The sequence below is a fragment of the Abramis brama genome (genome assembly GCF_963993115.1).
Source record: "Abramis brama genome assembly, chromosome: 14".
Classification (NCBI taxonomy): domain Eukaryota; kingdom Metazoa; phylum Chordata; class Actinopteri; order Cypriniformes; family Leuciscidae; genus Abramis; species Abramis brama.
Window position 1 is genome coordinate 961,843 of NC_139976.1, and position 23,454 is coordinate 985,296.

The window sequence follows — 23,454 nt, forward strand, 5'->3', positions numbered from 1 at the left end:
TCTCACACACACACACACACACACACACACACACACACACACACAGAGACCTGGACCAGCAGTGGTTCGACATCTGTGACGTACACCACAGCTCTCTGAGAACCGCTCGCAGGTGATCTCTCACACACACACACACACACACACACACACACACACAGAGACCTGGACCAGCAGTGGTTCGACATCTGTGACGTACACCACAGCTCTCTGAGAACCGCTCGCAGGTGATCTCACACACACACACACACACACACACACACACACACACACACACATACACACACACACAGAGACCTGGACCAGCAGTGGTTCGACATCTGTGACGTACACCACAGCTCTCTGAGAACCGCCCGCAGGTGATCTCACACACACACACACACACACACACACAGAGACCTGGACCAGCAGTGGTTCGACATCTGTGACGTACACCACAGCTCTCTGAGAACCGCTCGCAGGTGATCTCACACACACACACACACACACACACACACACACACACACACACACACACACACACACACACAGAGACCTGGACCAGCAGTGGTTCGACATCTGTGACGTACACCACAGCTCTCTGAGAACCGCTCGCAGGTGATCTCACACACACACACACACACACACACACACACACACACACACAGAGACCTGGACCAGCAGTGGTTCGACATCTGTGACGTACACCACAGCTCTCTGAGAACCGCTCGCAGGTGATCTCTCACACACACACACACACACACACACACACACACACAGAGACCTGGACCAGCAGTGGTTCGACATCTGTGACGTACACCACAGCTCTCTGAGAACCGCTCGCAGGTGATCTCACACACACACACACACACACACACACACACACACACACACACATACACACACACACAGAGACCTGGACCAGCAGTGGTTCGACATCTGTGACGTACACCACAGCTCTCTGAGAACCGCCCGCAGGTGATCTCACACACACACACACACACACACACACAGAGACCTGGACCAGCAGTGGTTCGACATCTGTGACGTACACCACAGCTCTCTGAGAACCGCTCGCAGGTGATCTCACACACACACACACACACACACACACACACACACACACACACACACACACACACACACACAGAGACCTGGACCAGCAGTGGTTCGACATCTGTGACGTACACCACAGCTCTCTGAGAACCGCTCGCAGGTGATCTCTCACACACACACACACACACACATACAGAGACCTGGACCAGCAGTGGTTCGACATCTGTGACGTACACCACAGCTCTCTGAGAACCGCTCGCAGGTGATCTCACACACACACACACACACACACACACACACACACACACACACACACACACACACACACACACACACACACACACACACACACACACACACAGAGACCTGGACCAGCAGTGGTTCGACATCTGTGACGTACACCACAGCTCTCTGAGAACCGCTCGCAGGTGATCTCACACACACACACACACACACACACACACACACACACACACACACACACACACACACACACACACACAGAGACCTGGACCAGCAGTGGTTCGACATCTGTGACGTACACCACAGCTCTCTGAGAACCGCTCGCAGGTGATCTCACACACACACACACACACACACACACAGAGACCTGGACCAGCAGTGGTTCGACATCTGTGACGTACACCACAGCTCTCTGAGAACCGCTCGCAGGTGATCTCACACACACACACACACAGACACACACACACACACACACACACACACACAGAGACCTGGACCAGCAGTGGTTCGACATCTGTGACGTACACCACAGCTCTCTGAGAACCGCTCGCAGGTGATCTCACACACACACACACACACAGACACACACACACACACACACACACACACACACACACACACACACACACACACACAGAGACCTGGACCAGCAGTGGTTCAACATCTGTGACGTACACCACAGCTCTCTGAGAACCGCTCGCAGGTGATCTCACACACACACACACACAGAGAGACCTGAACCGCTCGCAGGTGATCTCTCACACACACACACACACACACACACACACACACACAGAGACCTGAACCAGCAGTGGTTCGACATCTGTGACGTACACCACAGCTCTCTGAGAACCGCTCGCAGGTGATCTCACACACACACACACACACAGACACACACACACACACACACACACACACACACACACACACACACACACACACACACAGAGACCTGGACCAGCAGTGGTTCAACATCTGTGACGTACACCACAGCTCTCTGAGAACCGCTTGCAGGTGATCTCTCACACACACACACACACATACACACACACACTCATCTCAGCTGTGTGTGTGTGTGTGTGTGGAAGCACATCTCCAACCATGAGATCATGCTTTGGTAAATCTTATTCAATAACAAGTACCCTAATCCTCCTAATGACATATTAAGTTAAAACAAATAAGTTTATGACAATATTATGTTGAAATTGAAAGTTTAAATTATTACATAGTCATAATTAAGACATACTAAGTCATAATTATGGGATTAAAGTTGTTAATTAATACTAAGTAATGAGATAAAAAGACAATGTAATATGATGTATTATTTTTTAAAGTCATTTTATTTTATAATTCTGAATTATTATGTCATAATTTTGTCATTATTAAGACAATAATAGAGTAATGTGTTTTTTTCTAAGGCATGTTTATAAAAGCTACTTAAATGTCCTAATTGAACTAATCCTGGATTAATCTAAACCCTGTCTGTGAAACCAGGCCTTTAATTCATAATTATGAGACAAAAAAATAGAAAGTATGAGATAAAGCCACAAGTATTAACATTGTCATAATTAATACTAAGTCATAATGAAATAAAAAGTAATTAAGTCATAACTTTGACTTTTTTATGTCATAATTATGATTTACCAACGCTTGATATATTTTTTTTATTTTTCTTATTTTCCAAATATCCTCTAAATCTGGGATTCCCAAACCGTTCTGTCAGACACAGAAAAACTCTAAGTTTAACTTAAAACTTTAAGTTAATATTTCAATAATTCAACAACACATTCGCATGTTCACAGACATGCAGGTTAACAATTGTTTTATTTGTATTTTCATTTTAGAAATTATTTATTTATTTATTTATATTAATTTGACAATTTTATGATTGAATTCATGTGCATCATTGATGGCAGAACCGCATGTTTCAGCATATCTGAATATGAACAGATGCAAATGATATTTGAGAGCTGTCGTGTAGAAGAACATTTTCATCTTTTTTTCAGTGACTGTGTGTTATGATATTTGTGTGTGTTATATAATAATTCTTTGTGTTAGGTGCTTATTTATGTCAATCAACCTGTATGATTTAATGCAACACAAGACTCGACAAAAACATGTATTTATGTACAGTTTGCTGGAAAATGACTCCCTATTTAACTTATTTATTGTTTGTTTGTTATGAATATGAATAAACGTGTGGATGTTTTATCTTGTGACATTCAGAAATATGTTGTGTGTTGAGGAACAAACATGAGTCTTCATATTGTTTCTTAATATCTAATGACAGCGGCTTTCAGTTTAACTTCTTCACTAATACTGAACCTGTCAAACTGATGATCACACTCACACACACTCACACACACTCACATACACACACTCACACACACTCACTCACACACACACTCACACACACACACTCACTCACACACACTCACACACACTCACACACACACACTCACACACTCACACACACACACTCACACACACACACACACACACACACTCACATACACACACTCACACACACACACATGGACATGGACATGATTCTGTTTTTATTAGCATTTTCATTAGCTTGTTCAGAAGTAATTTCTCTCTCTCTCACACACACTCACACACACACACACACACTCTCACACACACACACACACACACACACACACACATGGACATGGACATGATTCTGTTTTTATTAGCATTTTCATTAGCTTGTTCAGAAGTAATTTCTCTCTCTCTCACACACACACACACACACACTCACACACACACACACACACACCCACACACACACACACTCACTCACTTACTCACACACACACACACACACTCGCACTCACACATCATAGCTGTCCATCGTTTCCGATGATGACACTTGCTTCGGGGTTGGGGAGGGGGTCAACGACATTGCCGTTGGTGCCACTTCTCGTGGGCGTTGAGGCCGATCCTTGAGCCGCACACTCGTCCGCAGGTGGAGCAGGGGAAACCAAAGGTCAGAGGAGCCCCGGCTGCCCTCTGGTGTCTTTGTCTGCGTCTCTCGGCTCTCCGCTGTTGGTCTTTGTCGTGGATTTGTGAAACTATTCGGGCACAGGTAACCTGCCAGGCTGATCTGTCCTGTGCCAGAGCTTCAAGCTGCATGGGATTGATGTTGGAATACTTTAAAAGACCCTTGGTGTAGTCCTTATAGCGCTTCTTTTGTCCACCAGCTGCTCGTTTGGCGCCTTGTAGTTGGCCATAGAGGACTTGGCGAGGCAAGCGGTGGTCCGGCATACGGATGGCATGCCCTATCCATCGTAGGTGTTTCTTAGCCACAGCGGCTTCCATGCAGATAGAATTGGTGCTCTGTAGGATTTCCACATGTTGGACTCGATCCATCCAGGAGAGGCCGAGGATCTTCTGGAGGCAGCGGATGTGGAAGGATTGCAAGAGTGGGATGTGTCGGCTGTATGGAGTCCATGTTTCCGCCCCATAAAGCAGGGTGGAGACACACACGGCATTATAAACAGCAACCTTGGTGCTGACCCTCAGGTTTCGGTTTTCAAAAACCCTACTACGAAGGCGACCGAATGATGAAGAGGCTTTTTTGATACGGGTGTGTATTTCCATATCAAGGGAGCAGCAAGAGGACAGAGTTGAACCGAGATAGGTGAACTGATCTACATTTTTAAGTGGGATGCCGTTTATATGGAAGCTGGGGGGTGGAGAGGTTTGAGAGAAGATTTGGGAAATAACTTCAGTTTTTTTAATGTTAACCTGAAGACCAAAGGATTGGTAGAGACTGGCTATTGTGTTGAGGGCGTGCTGCATGGATTCAGGACTATGTGCTAGAATCACGCAGTCATCAGCATATTGTAGTTCAGCTATGCAGCAGGATTTGGTCTTTGTGTAGGCCTGCAACCTCCGGATGTTAAAGAGGCTTCCATCAAGGCGGTATTCAAGAAGAACACCATCCTTGTGTCCTAAGGCACAATGAAAAAGGTGAGTGACGGCAGAGAGAAGGAGGTTGAAAAGGACTGGAGCCAAGACACAGCCCTGCTTCACCCCAACATTTACATTAAAGAACTCTGACTGAAGTTCTCCTGTGGTGACTCTGGCTTGCATCCCATTGTGCAGCTGCTGTAGAATGGTGAGGAACTTGGGTGGTACCCCAAGTTTGGAAAGTTGTTTCCAGAGCATCTCACGGTTGATAGTATCAAATGCATTACTGAGGTCAATGAAGGCTATGTGGAGGTCTGTGCGCTGCTCTCTGCTTTTTTCCAGCAACTGCCTTAAGACAAAAATCATGTCAGTGGTGGATCTAGTCTTCCGGAAGCCACATTGCGTTTCCGGGAGTGCAGCTTCTGAGATGTACTTAACTAGCCTATTGAGCATGATTTTTGCCAGAACTTTCCCTGCGATGGAGAGGAGGGAGATTCCGCGGCTGTTGCCACACACGGCTCTGTCCCCTTTTTGTTTGTAGATAACCACAATATCGGCATCCTTCCAGTCTTGTGGGAGGGTCTCACATTCCCAGATGTGACAGATGAGGAGGTGCAGGCGGCGTGTAAGGAGGTACCCTCCATGTTTGAAGGCCTCTGCCGGAATGCCATCAGGTCCAGCACTTTTATTGTTTTTAAGACTCGCAATGGCTTGGCGTGTCTCCAGGAACTGAGGGGGATTATTTAGGAGTGTGACTGGTGATAGGCCGGGGATGTTATCCAGGATAGAAATGTCAACAGGGTTATTGAGGTTGAGGAGAGTCTCAAAATGGTTTGCCCAGCGGATGAGGATCTCATGACGGTCCTTGAGAAGAGTCGAGCCATCAGCTGAACGAACTGGAGCAATCGCTCTCTTCCTGGGGCCGTAGAGAGTTTTGATGGCATCATAGAAGCCCTGCGAGTTGTTGCAGTCTGCCATGCGCTGTATCTCTTCTGCCTTCTTCACCCACCAAGTGTCCTCCATGATCCGGAGGGCACGCTGGATTGCAGATCTCGCTGCATTAAAGGTTGCTTTCAAGGTAGGAGATCCAGGGCAGGACAGGAGAGCTTTATGGGCATCATGTTTTATTTTGAGGAGTGTCTGTATTTCAGCCGAATTGCTGTCAAACCAGTCCTGGTGATGTTTCCTCGACTGGCCCAATGCCTCTGAAGCTGCACTGTGGATGGCTTGGCGCAGCACTGGCCAGTCGGCTGATTCCTCCGGGATCTTTTTGAGGTTATCAGCGAAGAGCTGTCGAAAGAGGTCTCGTGAGGTGGGGCTACTGAATGCTGAGCAGTTGATTTTTTGTTTTGGAGCTGTCCTCTGACCACGGGGTCTAATACTCACGAGGAGTTTGGATCTGACCATGCGGTGGTCAGTCCAACACTCTGCTCCGCGCATGACTCGAGTGGAGAGGACATCTTTCCGGTCATTTTGACGGACTATTACGTAATCAAGAAGGTGCCAATGTTTTGAGCGTGGGTGCTGCCAGGTGGTTTTGAATCTGTTCTTCATCTGAAATATGGTGTTGGTGATGACCAGTTGGTGTTCTGCACAGAGAGAAAGGAGCCGGAGGCCGTTGTCGTTCATCTTCCCAACTCCGTGCCGGCCAATTACCTTATCCCATACCAGGTACTCTATGCCCACTCTGGCATTAAAATCTCCCATGAGGATGAGTTTGTCTGTGGCTGGTGTTTTTCTTATGGCAGAGTCGAGGGCAAGGTAAAAGTCCTCTTTGATATTAGACTCGGCAGCGAGCGTTGGTGCATAGGCACTAATGAGGGTGGCAAAGCATCCTTTTGCCAGGTCATCAGCCTCTCATTGATGCCGACAGGGGATTCAGAGATAAGCTGCAGCAGTTTGGACTTCACTGCAAAACCAACTCCATGGGTCCGGCGAGTGCCTTCGGGGACCCCTTTCCAGAAGAAAGTGTACCCTGCACCAACCTCCGTCAGGGAGTCCTCTCCATGAAGTCTGGTCTCACTGAGGGCTGTAACGTCGATGTTGTACCTTGCTAGCTCTAGGGCCACAAGTGCTGTTCTACGATGAGGCTTGTCAGGTGTCTCAGCCAGGTCCAACAAGGTGCGGACATTCCATGAAGCAATACTCAGGTGTCTATTTCTTTCTTTCGTTTTTCGACCGCTTGGTGGGATGCTCCGGCGGTTGCGGTATACCGCCCAGAGTGTATGGGGCAGACATTTTTTGAACCACCTTTTCCAGGTCCTTCCCCATCTCAGGGGTGAGCAGCGTGGAACTGCTCAGTCGCAATAGAAGCTGCCGAGGCAATGTGCTGCTCCATCCCACAATTGCAACGACCATCACTCCATTGCCGCCCGTGTGCATGGTTTGGCTAGGCACTCCTAGCCACATCCTTGGCCTGTGCCTGCCACCATTCCACATCGCCACAGGACTTTTTGGGGGCGGGGGGGGTAAAGGTGGGGGGAGCAAGGGGGAAGCAAGAAGCTTGCACATAGGTAAGGATTAAGGTGAAGGTGCAGGTGTGCATTCCACACTCCCACCATCTTGGCTCCTTCCAGAAGGACCTCCGGTGGCATGAGAGAACCCATGACGACCTTTGTCTGAAAGGAGTTGCAGGGGGCTGCCGGTAGCCCGGTCTGCTGGGTTCCGCCTGTGCCTGTCCCCAAAGGCAGATTTGTCGTCAGGGTTTACTCCCCTAGCCACTGTACCCCTCCGGGTTTACCCACGTGGCAGTGGGGCTGCCTTCTTCAGACTTTGCCGCCATTATGGTGGTTCTCTCACATCCACCATTTTCCGGCGACTCCATCGTTGAGGCGTTTGGGATCACTCTTAGTCTGGCCTCTACCCTTTGACCTGTTCGGCATGGGTGGCCCTACCAGGAGTACAAGACTCCCGCCGACATAGCTCTAGGGGTCACGGAGACACGCAAAGTGCCCCACCACGATAAGGTGGTGATCCGTCGAGACACACACACACACACACACACTCACACACACACACACACACACACACACACACACACACACACACTCACACACACACACTCACACACACTCACACACACACACACTCACACACACACACTCACACACACACACACACACACACTCACACACACACACACACACACACACACACTCACACACACTCACACACACACACACACACACACACACACACACACACACACACACACACACACACACACACACACACTCACACTCACACACTCACACACACACTCACTCACACACACACACACACACACACACACACACACACACACACTCACACACACACACACACAAACACACACACACACACTCACACACACACACACACACACACAGCCATGTTAATGTGATTTGTGAGGACATTCCATAGGCGTAATGGTTTTTATACTGTACAAACTGTATATTCTATCCCCCTACACTGCCCCTATCCCTAAACCTACCCATCACAGGAAACATTCTGCATTTTTACAAATAAAAAAAAAACACTGCTTAGTATGTTTTTAAAGCCATTTGAAAAATGAGGACCCCCAAAATGTCCTCATATATCACCTATTTTCCCGAGTGTCCTCATTTGCAGGTGTGTTATCATAAAAATGTCCTCAGTTGTCATGAAAACAAACTCACACACTCACACACACACACACACACACACACACACTCACACACACACACACACACTCACACACACTCACACACACACACACACACACACACACACACACACACACACACACACACACACACACACACTCACACACACACACACACACACACACTCACACACACACACACACTCACACACACACACACACACACACACTCACACATGGACATGGACATGATTCTGTTTTTATTAGCATTTTCATTAGCTTGTTCAGAAGTAATTTCTCTCTCTCACACTCACACACTCACACACACACACACACACACACACACACACACAGATCCTGTGAGGATCTTCAACAAAAACTCAACTTAATCTTCTTAATATTCCCCTTTTTTATGTAAATACATTTCTGGGGAGATCAAAAATAAGCAATACTTTCTAAAATAAAGTATAATAGGTATATCACCTATAGACATTTTTAAACTAAATCACAGTAACACTTCTTCAGAGAAGGTTATCTTTTATAGGTGTTTATACGGGTATTCTGAAGCAGCGACGCAGACAGTCCGACATCTCGTCGTGTCTGCTGGGCCCGAGGATCCGGACGCGTTGTTCCCTCTTAACATCTTCTGGAAGAGAAGGATCGTCAGTTACTCAAATAATTAGCAAGTTGTTCAATGTCCTGTCGCCTGTTGTGATTTCTAAATAAAGTGCAGATAAACATCCCGTTATCAGCAAGTGCCAAACTCTTAGACGGCCGAGAGTAAGAGTTTCTCATCCTCTCCATCAACTAAATGAGCACTTTGGGAAGATTTCATTGAGGAATTACTAAAGACAGCCAGTTTCAGGGAGCGCTCTTTTCCCAGGTTCTGGAATTCTAGAGTTACTTTAGTTTTCTGAAAAGCTTGTTTACATCATGCAAAGTCTGGAGGGTAGCGTGTGTAGTAGTTGAAACATGGATAGACGTGTCCTTGCTCCAAAACTCTGGAACTCTCTTACATAAGAGATTAGAAATGCTGAATCTTTTAGTGCTTAAAACTCACATTTCTAGACTTTCTTACACAGTCAAACCAACATGTATTCAGACGCCTTCAACATTTCTCCCAATTATCTCAGTTTATTCACTATAGTTTAGAAAATGGTAATAAAATATGAGCAGAATTCAGAGTTAAACTGTGTCAGAACTAATTAATCTTGATAATGTCAGATAACTTTGAGCAAAACATGATCAGCTCAAAGTGTCGGAATCATTTCCTCTGTATGAAGAATATTTAGGTATAATATGTCACAGTTTACTTTATTTTGCTCTCCTCACTTACAGAAATGAACTATAGTGTCCTGATCACAGTAGTGAAAAAATATCAAATTATTAAAAGCAATGAAAAAAAAGTTTAATTATTATTAATTAAATAAATAAAAGTTTATTATTACTATTATTATTATTATGTAGTGGTTGACCATTTAATGTATATTTTGAATTAAAATATATTTGAAAATATATTTTTTGTTGTATGGAAGGGATTTTAGTTACAAACTGCCGTTTAAATATTAATAATTTACTCTTTATTGTGTGCATAAAAATCATGTAAGCAATTTATTTAATGTAATCCCTTCTAAAAAATATGTTGTAAACTGCAACAACTTCAACTTTACAATATATTTTGTTTTAAAATTACAAAAGCCATTTACATTTACAATCTTAAATACATTTTGGGGTAAATGCATGCACTTTTTATTTTTATAGAAACATTTATTGTAAAAATGTAAAAATAAAACTTATCGAAAATATATTTTAAAATCTATATTAGCAATATAGTGGTTGACCATTTTTTGTATATTTTTATTTTAAATTATATTTTTTTTGTTGAATGGTGGGGATTTTAGTTACAAACTGCCGTTTAAATATTTATAATTTACTGTTTATGTGTGCATAAAAACATGTAAGCAATTTATGAATGTACACGATTGTGTTTACCAGTGTCTGAGGCTTCTTCCTTGATCTGACACTCTTTCTTCCTGTCTTGTGGAATGACGTCACGTGTGAGGTTCTTAAACTCCTCTAGGGGGCAGCGCTGGGGACATCCCGGTAAAGCCTCGGGGGACAGCTCAAACACAGAGCTGTCGTTGCGATAAAACATCTCCACTGAAAACGTCCTAAAAGAGAATATATTTTAGTTGACCAAAGATGTCTTAAAGGGGTGGTATAATGCTCTTTTCACAAGATAATAAGTCTCTGATGTCCCCAGAGTGTGTGTGTGAAGTTTCAGCTCAAAATACCCCACAGATATTTATTTTTACAGCATGTTAAAATTGTCACTTTTTGAGGGTCAGTAAAAACACGTCATTTCGTGTGTGTCCCTTTAAATGCAAATGAGGTGCTGCTCCCAGCACAGAGGGCGGAGCTTCAAGAGCTTGTGTTTGTGTGTTTGTGTGTGTGTGTGTGTGTGTGTGTGTGTGTGTGTGTAGCTCCGATTACCTCACACACACGCACTAAAATGTCAGAAACTGTTCTGCCTTTTATGTTTAAACTGGAGTCGGACAATGATGGAGAGACTCAAGAAGAAGTGACAGCATGTAGAGCAACAGGACGTTTCTGAATGGCTAGTTGATGAGTTTGTGTTGCTGATGTGGAGTTAACTATCTTCAATTAGCATATTCTGTCATGATAATAAATAAATCGGCCTACAGAGTGACATGATATTGCATTTGTGTAACGAACTGTATTGCATGTGAAAAGACGGATGCGACAGCTTTAGCTTGAACTCACAAATGAGCTCGACTACAACGACTCTTCCTCTTCTCAACATGCACTGCGTGTTCCCGGGGGCGGGGTTATGTAAATTTTAGGGTTAGTGATGTCACTAACCGGGAGGAAGCTTGTGTAGTCTCTACCAGCCGTTTGTTGTAGTTCTTAAAAAGCGATTTCTTTAAAAGCAAATATCTCCCTTTGCTTTGAACTTTGAGCGTCGTAACTTTGCAGATGTTGTTTATGCTCAAACAGCAACATTACACACTAACTAAAGTTAGAAAAGTCAAATCATAATCAACCACCCCTTTAAGAAACATAAGTTCAGGAAATCCACAGACATGTTACCCGTTCTCTTCCTGGTGGAGTTCGATGAGATGACACGAGGCGTACGGAGGCGGCAGGCCATTAAACACATTCAGGGCTTCTTGTAGAGCGACAATAGTTGTGTCATGCTAGAGTTACAGGAGAAAACATTACAAGTACTGCTCTCTCTAAACAACACACTTCATTTGCCTGAAAAAGGGAAGTTTAGGAGTTTGATTTAGCGTGACACATGACTCACAGCGGAGTATACCATCATCTTCAGTTGTTGTTTAGTGTGTGGATCTGCTGCAGATGAGAGACTCTGAATGATCTGGTTTAACAGCAAGCCTGCGAATGAGAGCGCAAGCAAAGTGTCACATGACCACTATACTCATGTGGAACAGTCCATTGTTCCTTTACATTGACATGTCCCTGCACTATAATTACACAGTTTCATGCATATGTGCATAAAAGACTGTTTAATTATGAAAATGCTCTGCCAAGAATGTTTATGATGGGCACAAAAAACTTTTAAAAATGTACTACTGTCAGTGTTTAACCTCATTTAAATGTTTTTCTCTTGCATTTGCTTTTTTTTATTTATTATTAATTAATTAATTTTGTATTTAATTATGTAAGCAAAAATAAGATGCTCTGCCCAGGGATAAGCTCTCACCTCCCTGAAGTCTGCACTTCTCCGCTTTTGCATATTTTCCAAACATAATCTGATAAGAAAAGTCATTCAGCACCTTCAGTTTTTCCATCACATCCGGAGTCACCCAGTCTGGAAGCGACTTCCCATGTTTTTCCTTGGGAAGGAGAACAACAGAACTGATCTGACACAATTCATGGTGTCTGACTGAGCATTTGATTTAATCGATTCTGAGCATCTATAGATCAGTCTGCAATAAAATTATGGAACAGTGATTCAGAAAGGGTAAAGAGCGTTCAATACCACGAAAGAATCCACACACACACACACACACGCTGAGAGAGAGAGAGAGAGAAAGAGAGAAGTTTTGTTTCAGAAGTATTTTTCCTCATTCACTTTTCCCATTAGGATTTTAGAACAGTCTTCGTTAAAGTGTTATAAGCCCCGAACCAAACTAACAAACTACGAGGTGAATCACATCGAGCAAAAAAGAATATGAAAACTGGACAAAAAGACAAAAGATACCATGAAAATAAATAATGACAATCAAATGAATAAAACTACTGATTTAAAGATGTTGATTATGTATTAAGAAACAATATATTTTACATAAATTGCAAAATATGCACAAACATTTAAGTAGTTTGAGAGTGACTGACAAATGTCATTCATGGTGTTTCATGGGAATGAAGTGATTTGGTTGTCACAATTCTCTGGTTGGTAGAGATTTCTTTGAAGAATGTAGTTTTTTACCATGTTAAACTCAATTATTTAGAAAAAAAATAAAAAATAATGTGGGCTGATGGCTTCAACAAAAGCATATGTCAGTCATCAACAACCTCACGGCTGTCTTTAAAGCTTTATCAAGTTATTGATAAAAATCAATTTCCTTATGGAAAAAAAATCAGATTTTTACTTTTAGAAATCTAATGTTGCACTTTGTAATGAGATTGATTAAAAAAAGATGAAGTCATGAATAATGTGCACAATGAATGCTATGAGAAACTCACCTCACAGAACAACGCGTCATAGACAAACCAAACAGAGTCAACGGAGGCGGTTTCCAGTCCTGTTTTATCTCTCACCATTTCTAAAAGTTCCTGCATAAAAACACAATGACATTAAACCATGATTGTTTTTTATTGCACATTTACATTGCAAGATAGGGAACATACTAACGTTGTAAGGCACACTTCCTAACATGAAGCAAGTCATGAAATGGAATAGACTCGTGACAACAACAACAAAAGTTTATTAGGACAGCAGTAAATATTTACGTTGTGTCCCAATGACACACTACTTTGCACGTATACACTATGTACTCAATTATATAGTGTACAGAGATCGCAAGATTTAAAAAAAAAAAACTTTTTTAGCAGTTAAAAGTAAGTTAGCTGAAGAATCTGCCGTCCTGTATATTTTGTACTGTAATTCTCACTCCTGTCCACTTGGTTGCGAGTGCGCTCTTGCTGACTATCAAGTTAATGGTCAACGAATGGCTTTTCTTACGTGACATTCTGCGGTTGAAACACAGCGATTGCATGAGAGACATGAAATGGATTTCGGTAAGTTGGTCTGTATCTTTCAACATTTTTATTTTTTTATTTATTTTTTGATGTTCATTCATTTTTATTTCGTTCTGTAACGTTTTAAAGAGTTCAATCGCGCTTCCCTTGAACTGAGGCGCTACAGTGATCTCTCCCGCCAAAACGGTATTTATATAGTTTAAATTTTGTGATAAAATAGACAGAATTTTAAAACATTCATGATGAAACCTGAAAAGGGACCCACAGTTTCTGTTCAACTTTCTCTTCATAAATAAAAAACGGCATAATCTAGCCTATATGCCTGTCCTTTACATGTGTGAATAAAAATTAAAAAGTGAACAAAAACAGAGCCGATTAAGTGGCTTATTATCATTAAAATATATAAAAAATTAAATGACGGGAAATAATAGATTATGACGGAAGTCTAACGCGACCTCTGGTAGTCCTGTATGAACTTTATGGTTATTTATTATTATTATTAACCATCAGAGTCTGATGCCCCTCCCCCTCCACTATGTAATTAAGGGTATGCTTACACAACAACGATATGCCTAAAACGGACACGTTTTTCCTTGGAGTTTTCCCAGTACAGACGACAACATTGTCAAAACGATCCACATTCACATGGATCCGCGAAAACGACTAAAAATGCGGCATTCTGCTTGGCAGGCCCTTAAATAGCGATGAAACACTATTGAACATTTTGAACATTATCACATGTGCATGACATCATTGTCTTCTCTTCAGAGATTTGCCTTGTTGTCTAGACGACCGTTTTCAAAAACTTGCACTTTGAAACTCGTTTACGTTTTCAGCGACCCAAAACGCTGTTGTCGTGTAACGGCCAAAACGCAAAGAAAGTGTTACGTTTTTAGTTGTAGGCTAAATGGCCTCTAAAGCTGTGAAAGTTGAGTGTATGAAGTGTCCAACATTCCACACTTTGTTTTTTCAGTTAATTAAGTGCATCATCAGGGTGTTTAAAGGTCCCGTTCTTCGTGATCCCATGTTTCAAACTTTAGTTAGTGTGTAATGTTGTTGTTAGAGCATAAATAATATCTGTAAAATTATAAAGCTCAAAGTTCAATGCCAAGCGAGATATTTAACAGAAGTAGCCTACATTGAACGGCCCGTTTGGACTACATCCCTCTACTTCCTTCTTTAATGACGTCACTAGAGCCGTTTTTTGACTAAGCTCCGCCCACAGGAATGCTCCCTCAATTTGTTTATGTACTTGCGCACTTCTTATAACTTACTGTGTTTACTCAGCTCTTACGGTGAAGTAAAACTGACGCTTCATCTTTTGTGTGATGTACAATAAACTTTATTAAACTCATCAGTATATGTTTGATCATCATTCGGACCTGGTCCGAAACAGCAGACTTGTAGGCTATTAATAAATAATGGATACATACAAGCAGATGACAAATACGTTATAATAACCGTAATTAAACTACTAAACTATACCTGTTTCATCTCTATACAGCACTCTGACTCTGTAGGCATTATTGTCCGACTCGAAATGAACACCGTTACTGAGAGTTTCTGATATTATCATCATTCCGTGAGATGAAATTGTCCTGAGAGACTGAGCGTGAGCTCATGAAGCTCCGCCCCCTGGGTCGTCCAGCAGCAGCTTATTTGCATTTAAAGGGGCACACACTAAAACAGCGCGTTTTTCTGTGCCCCAAAAAATGACAATTTAAACATGCTGTAAAAAATTATCTGTTGGGTATTTTGAGCTGAAACTTCACATACACACTCTGGGGACATCAGAGACTTATTTTACATCTTGTGAAAAGGGGCATAATACGGGACCTTTAAAGTGTACATTTTCAGTGTGAACACACTACTCGCACTCTACAAAACGGCATAGAATGGTGCGTAAGTACACAATTAGTATAAGTTTTCTGCTTTTCTACTTTGATTTTTAAAGAATTTGAAAGTAATAAAAAAAAAAAAAATTAAATAAAGGAGGGTTGAATGTGATATTTACCCAACCAGATTTCCAAATTCTTAAAAAATCTTCTAAAACTATAGGAAGGATGTTATTAATTTTCATCCAAAGCCAATTAAACACATCCAATCAAAATTTTGTGGTAAAAAGCACAACAATAAAAAAAAGTGTTCAAGTATTTCAGGAAAGGAAGAACAGAAGAGGTTCACAAGGTTCTGTCTCAACCTAAAAATCTCTTTAAAAATCCGCTTATCTACCGTTAAGAAGAATACTGTTTAAAAGATTTGTGAACTCTAATGAATATTCATGAGCCAAACTGAACCTCTCGGCATCACTATTTAAAACCAATTCAGAAAACTTCAGGATACATTTTGTGCTGCACTATATTATAATTGCTGTAAAAACATCATTGTAAAGTCCATAGACAGACGGCCTGCTATTATAAATGGGTTTTTGCAAGGTGGACTCACCTTGTAAGTGTCATTCATCTTTTGAAATATTTCTGATTTTTCAGTCTCGTTCATGAGCTGTGTGTAACGTGGACAGTCTCCTAGCGGGAATGAGAGCAGCTGGAAGAAAACAAAACAAAGGCAAACACACTGAGACGGCAAGATAGTGTCGGCCCGGATCCGGCCCACATCTGGGCCGTGTGGAATCTGCGTGTACCAGATGTGGGCCGGATCTGGGCCGACACTATGTTGCTCTTCTGGTTTGCATGGAAACAGATTTCAAATATCCAGAGATGTTTACGGATGCTGCTGCTGTGCATATATGACCTTAACACCGAGAGGCCAGGGCTGAGTTTCAGTGCTGCTATATTGTGGAGAGAAAAAGTGTGAACAGAGCTTCAGTGTGACGTCTTACACAATCCATAGCCTTCGGGACTGTGTGAACAGGTATCGGCTGCCATTTCAAACCTGGGATAAACTCCTCAGAGCTGTTAGGTGGGAACAGGCCCGCCAGGTTAGCTTGGGCACTCATCAGAGTCCGGTTAAGATCTGTACTTCTGATGAGTATCTGCAGCATAAAGATGGCATATGCTATTTAAACATGCAAGTCTGACAACTTGTATCCATGTTGTATCCATTTATTGAACAGAAATGTAAAGAGAGAGTGACCTCTTGTTGGTTATAGCTCTCACTTAGGAATCCTTTGTAGCGTTTCTTTAAAAACTGACCTAGTTCATAGTGTTGCTTCATTCCCTCCTGGAAAATTGATAAGATCGAGTGACAGTAGTTAAAACATCCTCCTCTTACTGTGCGTTCACACCAAACGCGAATAGCGCGTCAAATTCGCTTCTACCCCGTCTAGTTGGACGCTTGAACATTTTGAATTCATTCGCACGTCCAGAGCGAAATTGACGCGCGTAAAAAGCAAGGGGGTAATCTTTCAGAAAAAACCGAAGCTTCCCCGAGCGCCGCCATTGATTAGCAGACCATCACCTGCTGTTAGCATCCATTGACTCCCATTCATTTTGACGTCACTTTGACAGCGAATAACTTTACATCTGAGGCGTTTAAAGACTCCATTTGTCCATTATTTATTTCTAAAGAAAAGAAAATGTATAAAAGGCTCCATTACCTTGTATCTTACGTTATAGAAGCAGTTTTTGTAAAAATAGGCTAACGATTGCGTCATAACCACGCGACTCTCTGTCGCACAGTAGAGAGATTACCGTATGGACAGGAGGAGAAGCTCGCGGGCAATCGGGGGGACGTGGAGGCAAAATGACAAAATAATTAATCGGAATACTTAGCAAAAGTTGCTCCTAGTTCAGCTCTTACTCACACTCTCCGTCTCTGCAAGCTTCGGAAGGGAATGATTCAGATTTCTCTCGGCACAGCTACTAGAAGACAAACGGGTTGCTCACGTCACATCTACGTCGTCAAGCTCAGTGTGAGTCTGCGCAGTCGCTCGACCATCAGGAAGAAGAGCTTCTAATTGACTTCACTTTTCTCCGTTGAATCCAATCCGCTGTGTCCATTTCTTTTACTGTCTATGGTAAAAAGCAAAAGTTTGAAGCGAAATTGACGCGCGTCTGAGGCGAAATCCGCTTGTCTGATTGCAAGATGGCTGATGTTGATCGAGCATTCATCGAGAGAGTTCCCGCATCGGAGCGAGGATCCTCCATCCCAGCTGCAGAGCGCCTGTCCATCTGTCTTCGCTTAGAAAATGTATATGAAATTTTAAATACAGTATATTAAATATTGAAAAACTTTTCAAACTGTGGTACGGATACGACTGTTGGTGCTCTTTCTGATACTCACTAGTATATACTCACTTTCTAGTGATACTCAGTTAACTGCTATATTGAATATTAGAATTCTGATATATTGCTATATGCCATTTTGAATGAGTGACTCCGGGCGGGAGTTTATCCCGTCACTTCACCACGTGACAGCAGCAAGCAGGCTCCTGATTGGTTAACGCGGCGCGAACAGATGCCAAAGTTCAGATTTTTCAACTCGGGCGTCAGACGCGAATTCGCGTCAAACGCGTGAATGCACAAAAAGCACCAAATAAAATCATTTGCGCGCACAGCCGGACAGTAACGGAGTACATTTACTTGAGTACAGTACTTAAGTACAATTTTGAGGGATCTGTACTTTACTCGAGTATCATTTTTGGGGAGTACTCATGACTTTACTCAAGTACATTTGAGAGGCAAATATTGTACTCTTTACTCCACTACATTTCTGTCCATAACCGTGAGTACCCGTTACTACTTCTAAAAAAAAAAAAAAAAAAGGAAAAAAGAAACATCTCGGAAACCCTCATTTTGTTGTTTCCCTCTCAAATGTGATTGGATTGTGCAGGCGCCACTGACTGGGACAGCCTATCAGCAATCACCTTCAGCTTTCCGCCAAAGTCAACTCCATGGTCAGATTTAGATAAGAGACGAAACCATGGACGAAACAACGGATGAAGACGCAGCAGGTCCATACCGGGAGTGATATTTTTTTCCCCAGGATGGTAGGGGAAGACTCATGAATATTTATTAGGGAAGTCATCCCTGATTGGTCTTAACCCCAGTGACGGGTAGGTTTAGGGGCGGGGTTAGGGAGGTCATAAGACCCCCAGTGGCGGGTAGGTTTAGGGGTAGGTCATCAGACCAATCAGGGATGACTTCCCTAATGAATATTCATGAGTCTTCCCCTACCATCCTGGGGAAAAAAAAATCGCATCCCGGGAATGTGCCAACCCGTGGCCCCACCTCGCCAGACTATTTAAATTTTCTGAACAAGTTAATGATAGTTTTCGCTTCAAGTGTTTGCTGTGTTTACCAATGTAAGCACTGTGGCAGTAGTAATGCAATATTTAGAAAATGTACTCTTGTACTCTTGATACTCAAGTACTTTTAAAAACAAGTACTTTAGTACTTTTACTTAAGTAGACATCTGACTGTAGTACTTTTACTTGTACTTGAGTAAAATTTAGCAAGGGGTATCTGTACTTTTACTCAAGTAATGTAGCTGTGTACTCTGTCCGCTTCTGTTTGCGCGTAATAATCATTTTGCGTCTACCGCGCTGAACGCTTCATTCGCGCCGCAGGACCTCCAGACGCACGTAAACGCGTCTTTACAAATCACTCGCGCCAGACGCTCTATTCGCGTTTGGTGTGAACGCAGCAATAGTGTGAACACAGCATTATGAAATCTTATTATAGTGAAAGGATGAAATTACATCCTTGAAGTACATTCAGTAGTCCAGTAGCTTCAACAGAAGCATATATTAGAGTTCACAGTAGGTCTGTCTAATGGTTTGTAAGTTACCTTTAAAAATCCTTAAGGAGAAAATGATTGGCTTGTGACTTTTAACGTTCAGAACCCGACTGTTGTGCTCTATCTGTAGCCTCTTGCACGTTACATAACTAAATGCTCCTCAAGTAGCATGTAACTGATTAAACCTAAGAGAATAATGTTTATGTGTGCTTGTCTGCATACCTTAGAGAGCTGTCCAAAACCCTGGGGCCAGTCACTCTCCTTGTAGGGATCATTTGGATAGGTCTTGGTTGGAGATCTGTCGCCATGGCGATAGAGCTGAGAGAGGAAATCAAATACTGGACTGAATATTGGAGATTTGTGTGTGTGTGTGTGTGTGTGTGTGTGTGTTCAGGAGGATGAAACGATGGAAATTCTAATTGGATAAGCATATTCAGTCTATCTCCTTATCTTTATCTCGGTTCCCTTTCAGTCGGTCACATTCAACGTTATGTCGACGTATTTGGATCTCGCCTGAGAGCCCAATCACCTTTGAGTGTAAACTAAACGAGCCAATGAAGATTGGTGTGCGAGATTTGAATCTAAATACGGAAGCAGATGCAATGCACATTTGCCTTTCGCTTCGGAGCCGAGTGGTTTGTTGTTCTGCTGTTCCAGTCTCCAGAGAGCGTTACTATATAACAAGTGTTCTTCAGGAAGAAGCCTCTTTATCCGGTGTCGGTGTGACTTCCACGAGAGCACTTAAACTGCTCTCGATTTTAAATCGAAATCAACCGAAATTAAGTCACAATCTCGAACTTCGAATTAAAAAATTGAATCGTCGATGCTGCCACGCCCCCATGTCACGTCCGGTCGGCTTGCCAAGCGGGGAAAAAAGCGTTGCTAACACAATGCTAAATCCATCCCAAAAAATTTAAATCACAAGACATCACTAAAATCACTTTCACAAGACATTAAACGCACAAGAGTACAAATAGGTTTTTAAAAGACTTCTAAACTCAGACACTGTGGACGCTGTTTTGATGTGTAATGGCAATTTGTTCCATAACCTGGGGCCGGCTATCGCAAAGGCTCTGCATTTCATACTCGTAACAGATGATTGGTCTGTGATCTGAGCAATCTGATAGGTTTGTGTTCTATAACCAACTCAGTAAGGTATTGAGGAGCGAGATTGTTTAATGCTTTATACACACACAACAAGACTGTAAATTCAATACGATACTTCGGTCTCGAGACCGATTTCTGCTTTCTCGGACTCGTCTCGGACTTGTTCCTTCAAAGACTCGGTCTTGACTCGGACTCGACCCTTCAAAGACTCGGTCTTGACTCGGACTCGACCCTTCAAAGACTCGGTCTTGACTCGGACTCGGCATAGGCGGTCTCGTCCCCATCACTAGTCCACTAGAATACATACCACTAGAAAATTAGTCCATATTAAGACGTTAAGACTGCTCCTCTAAACAATTCCCAATCTAGCTTAGTCTGTAGGCCTAACTGTTAATTATTAACTGGGGTGATATTAAATCATGAATATGAAAACTGACATGTTCTTATGGTCTTGGTCTCGACTCCTAAAGACTCGGTCTCGACTCGGACTTGCTTCCTCAAAGACTCGGACTCGACTGTATTTGAAAACCAACGGACTCGGTCTCGACCCTTCAAAGACTCGGTCTTGACTCGGACTCGGCATAGGCGGTCTCGTCCCCATCACTAACGATACTGAACAGGTAGCCAGTGCAGTGAACGTAGTGTAGGCGTGATGTGATCCCGTTTGCGAATGCCTGTAAGCAGACGGACCGCTGCATTTTGGACCAGTTGAAGCCGTTGGATAGATGAAGCAGGTAGCCCTTGATATAGCGAATTACAGTAATCAAGCCGCGATAAAATAAAAGCATGAATTACAATCTAAAAACTGTTCCTGCTTAGGAATGGTTTAACTTTTGCTAGTCTCCGGAGGTGGTAAAAACTGGAACTGACAACTGTATTAATTTGTTTGTTCAATTTTAGTCCACTATCCAATATAAAACCCAGATTCTTTGCAGCAAACAAACGATATGAAGTGAGAGAACCCAAGTCAACATTGCTCAAATCACTGTTCTCGGTTGGCCCAAACATGGCTATTTGAGTTTTGTCATCATTCAAATGAAGAAAGTTATTATTGAGCCATGCTTTCAATTCTTGAAGGCATTCCATCAATTGATTTGTGGCAGACTTGTCATTGTGCTTAAATGGTATATAAAGCTGCGTGTCGTCAGCATAGCAATGATAAGAAACTCCAAATCTTCTAAATATAGAACCTATGGGTAACATGTACAAATAAAGAGAACACCGTATCCGCGCCACTGATCGCAGCGGCAACGAGCACTTCAAAAACAACACATTTCAGTGCTAGATCGCCTCTTATTTAAGAAACGAACATGGATGCTCTGCTAGTTAAATGGAGATGTTTTATTTATTTGTATTGGTACATTTGTGCGGCGAGATGTTTCAAAAGTTGTGGGGACAATATCGACCTTAGCAAAAAGTGGTGGCGACATGTCCCACCCGTCCCACCCGCAAATTACGCCTATGCATAAAAGTCTAGTCTAAAAATGGCATAGCAACCTGTGCTTTAAACCTGTGGAGAATCGTGACACCCCTAGTGTTTACACTTAAAGATGTGAAATTGACCTTTCGCAAAGACCCGCCCCCTTTGGTTACTGTTGCTATGTCCGACAAGCCAAACTTGTCACTAATTATAAAAACCGTTTGACAGCTGTGATGAAAAATAAAGGCTTTGAAATTGATTATTGCGAAAGGGTATGAATAATTGTGCATATGGAATATTTTGTCAAAATGTAAAAAAAACCCAGTTAAAAAACCTGAATATTCTTCGATAATATCTCTTAACACAGTGTCTTACTTTCTTTTGTCACCTTTTCGTGTCATTTCCAGCCAGAAGATGCCTATTTGCCAAATAAAAATTCATCATAATTAAAAATTTGGCATGGTTATGAATCATTTTGACCTTAACTGTACAGTAGAAACAACATTGGAGGGAAAAAAAAGACACTCATTTCATATTCACACCGAAGACACATATTTGTTATGTATAAAAATATGAAACGCATATTGGTAGTAAGAATTTGTTTTATGAACATTTTTTTAAGACTAACAGTTTTGTCAAGCCAGCTGCAGCCTACATTAACTCAACACACACTAGTCTGGCAGTAATCTGGACAGATGCATAATACTCACCACAGAGACAAACTTGAGTGTCCTCTGTCCATTGGAAAGACTGAAAGCGAAGACAAACACAACTATCAGAAAGCAGGAATCCATGCTTGCGGACGAGCAGCTAAGGTAGAGTACAGTAACTTCACTGAACGATCGTTGCCTGACTGATATGGCAAACAGAACAAGACGAGCTACAGTACAAGGTTTTCTGGGTAAAGGAGAGCTCCCATTGGTCAACGCACTCTGCAGCTTTGAAAACAAGTAACGTGATTGGCTGTCTTGGAAGAGAAAAGGACTTCGGAACAAATCACAAACAAAAGTTGTAAACTGCAAATGTGGGTCATGTTTAATCTGGCATCCAAGACCAGTCTTAATTAAAGGGCCATGAAACCCCAAACCATATTTTTTGAGATGTGATCAGATATGTACATCCCTGGAAACACTAAAAGCACTCATAAAGTGGAAATTGGTTATTTTTG

The 23,454-nt window shown here is 42.5% G+C and overlaps 1 protein-coding gene across 3 annotated transcripts; it reads right to left on the bottom strand.

Moving 5' to 3' along the window:
- Nucleotides 1–8,903: 8,903 nt before the first annotated feature.
- On the bottom strand, nt 8,904–23,143 carry LOC311096082 (lysosomal acid phosphatase-like). 3 transcript variants are annotated; one of them, XM_084135026.1, is made up of 11 exons: nt 22,997–23,143; nt 19,982–20,077; nt 17,156–17,242; nt 16,902–17,054; nt 16,508–16,606; nt 13,547–13,636; nt 12,561–12,693; nt 12,144–12,232; nt 11,927–12,033; nt 10,808–10,986; nt 8,921–9,458 (listed from the first exon to the last, which is right to left on the bottom strand). In XM_084135026.1, exons 1-11 carry the CDS (start codon nt 23,078–23,080, stop codon nt 9,364–9,366), a joined length of 1,212 nt encoding a protein of 403 aa, XP_083991152.1. In that variant the 5' UTR covers nt 23,081–23,143; the 3' UTR covers nt 8,921–9,363. The 3 variants fall into 3 exon arrangements, with proteins under 3 accessions (XP_083991153.1, XP_083991152.1, XP_083991151.1); XM_084135025.1 differs by having other exon boundaries at nt 8,922–9,461; XM_084135027.1 differs by lacking the exons at nt 16,902–17,054; nt 17,156–17,242 and having other exon boundaries at nt 8,904–9,461; nt 22,997–23,140.
- Between the last annotated feature and the right edge of the window lie 311 nt (nt 23,144–23,454).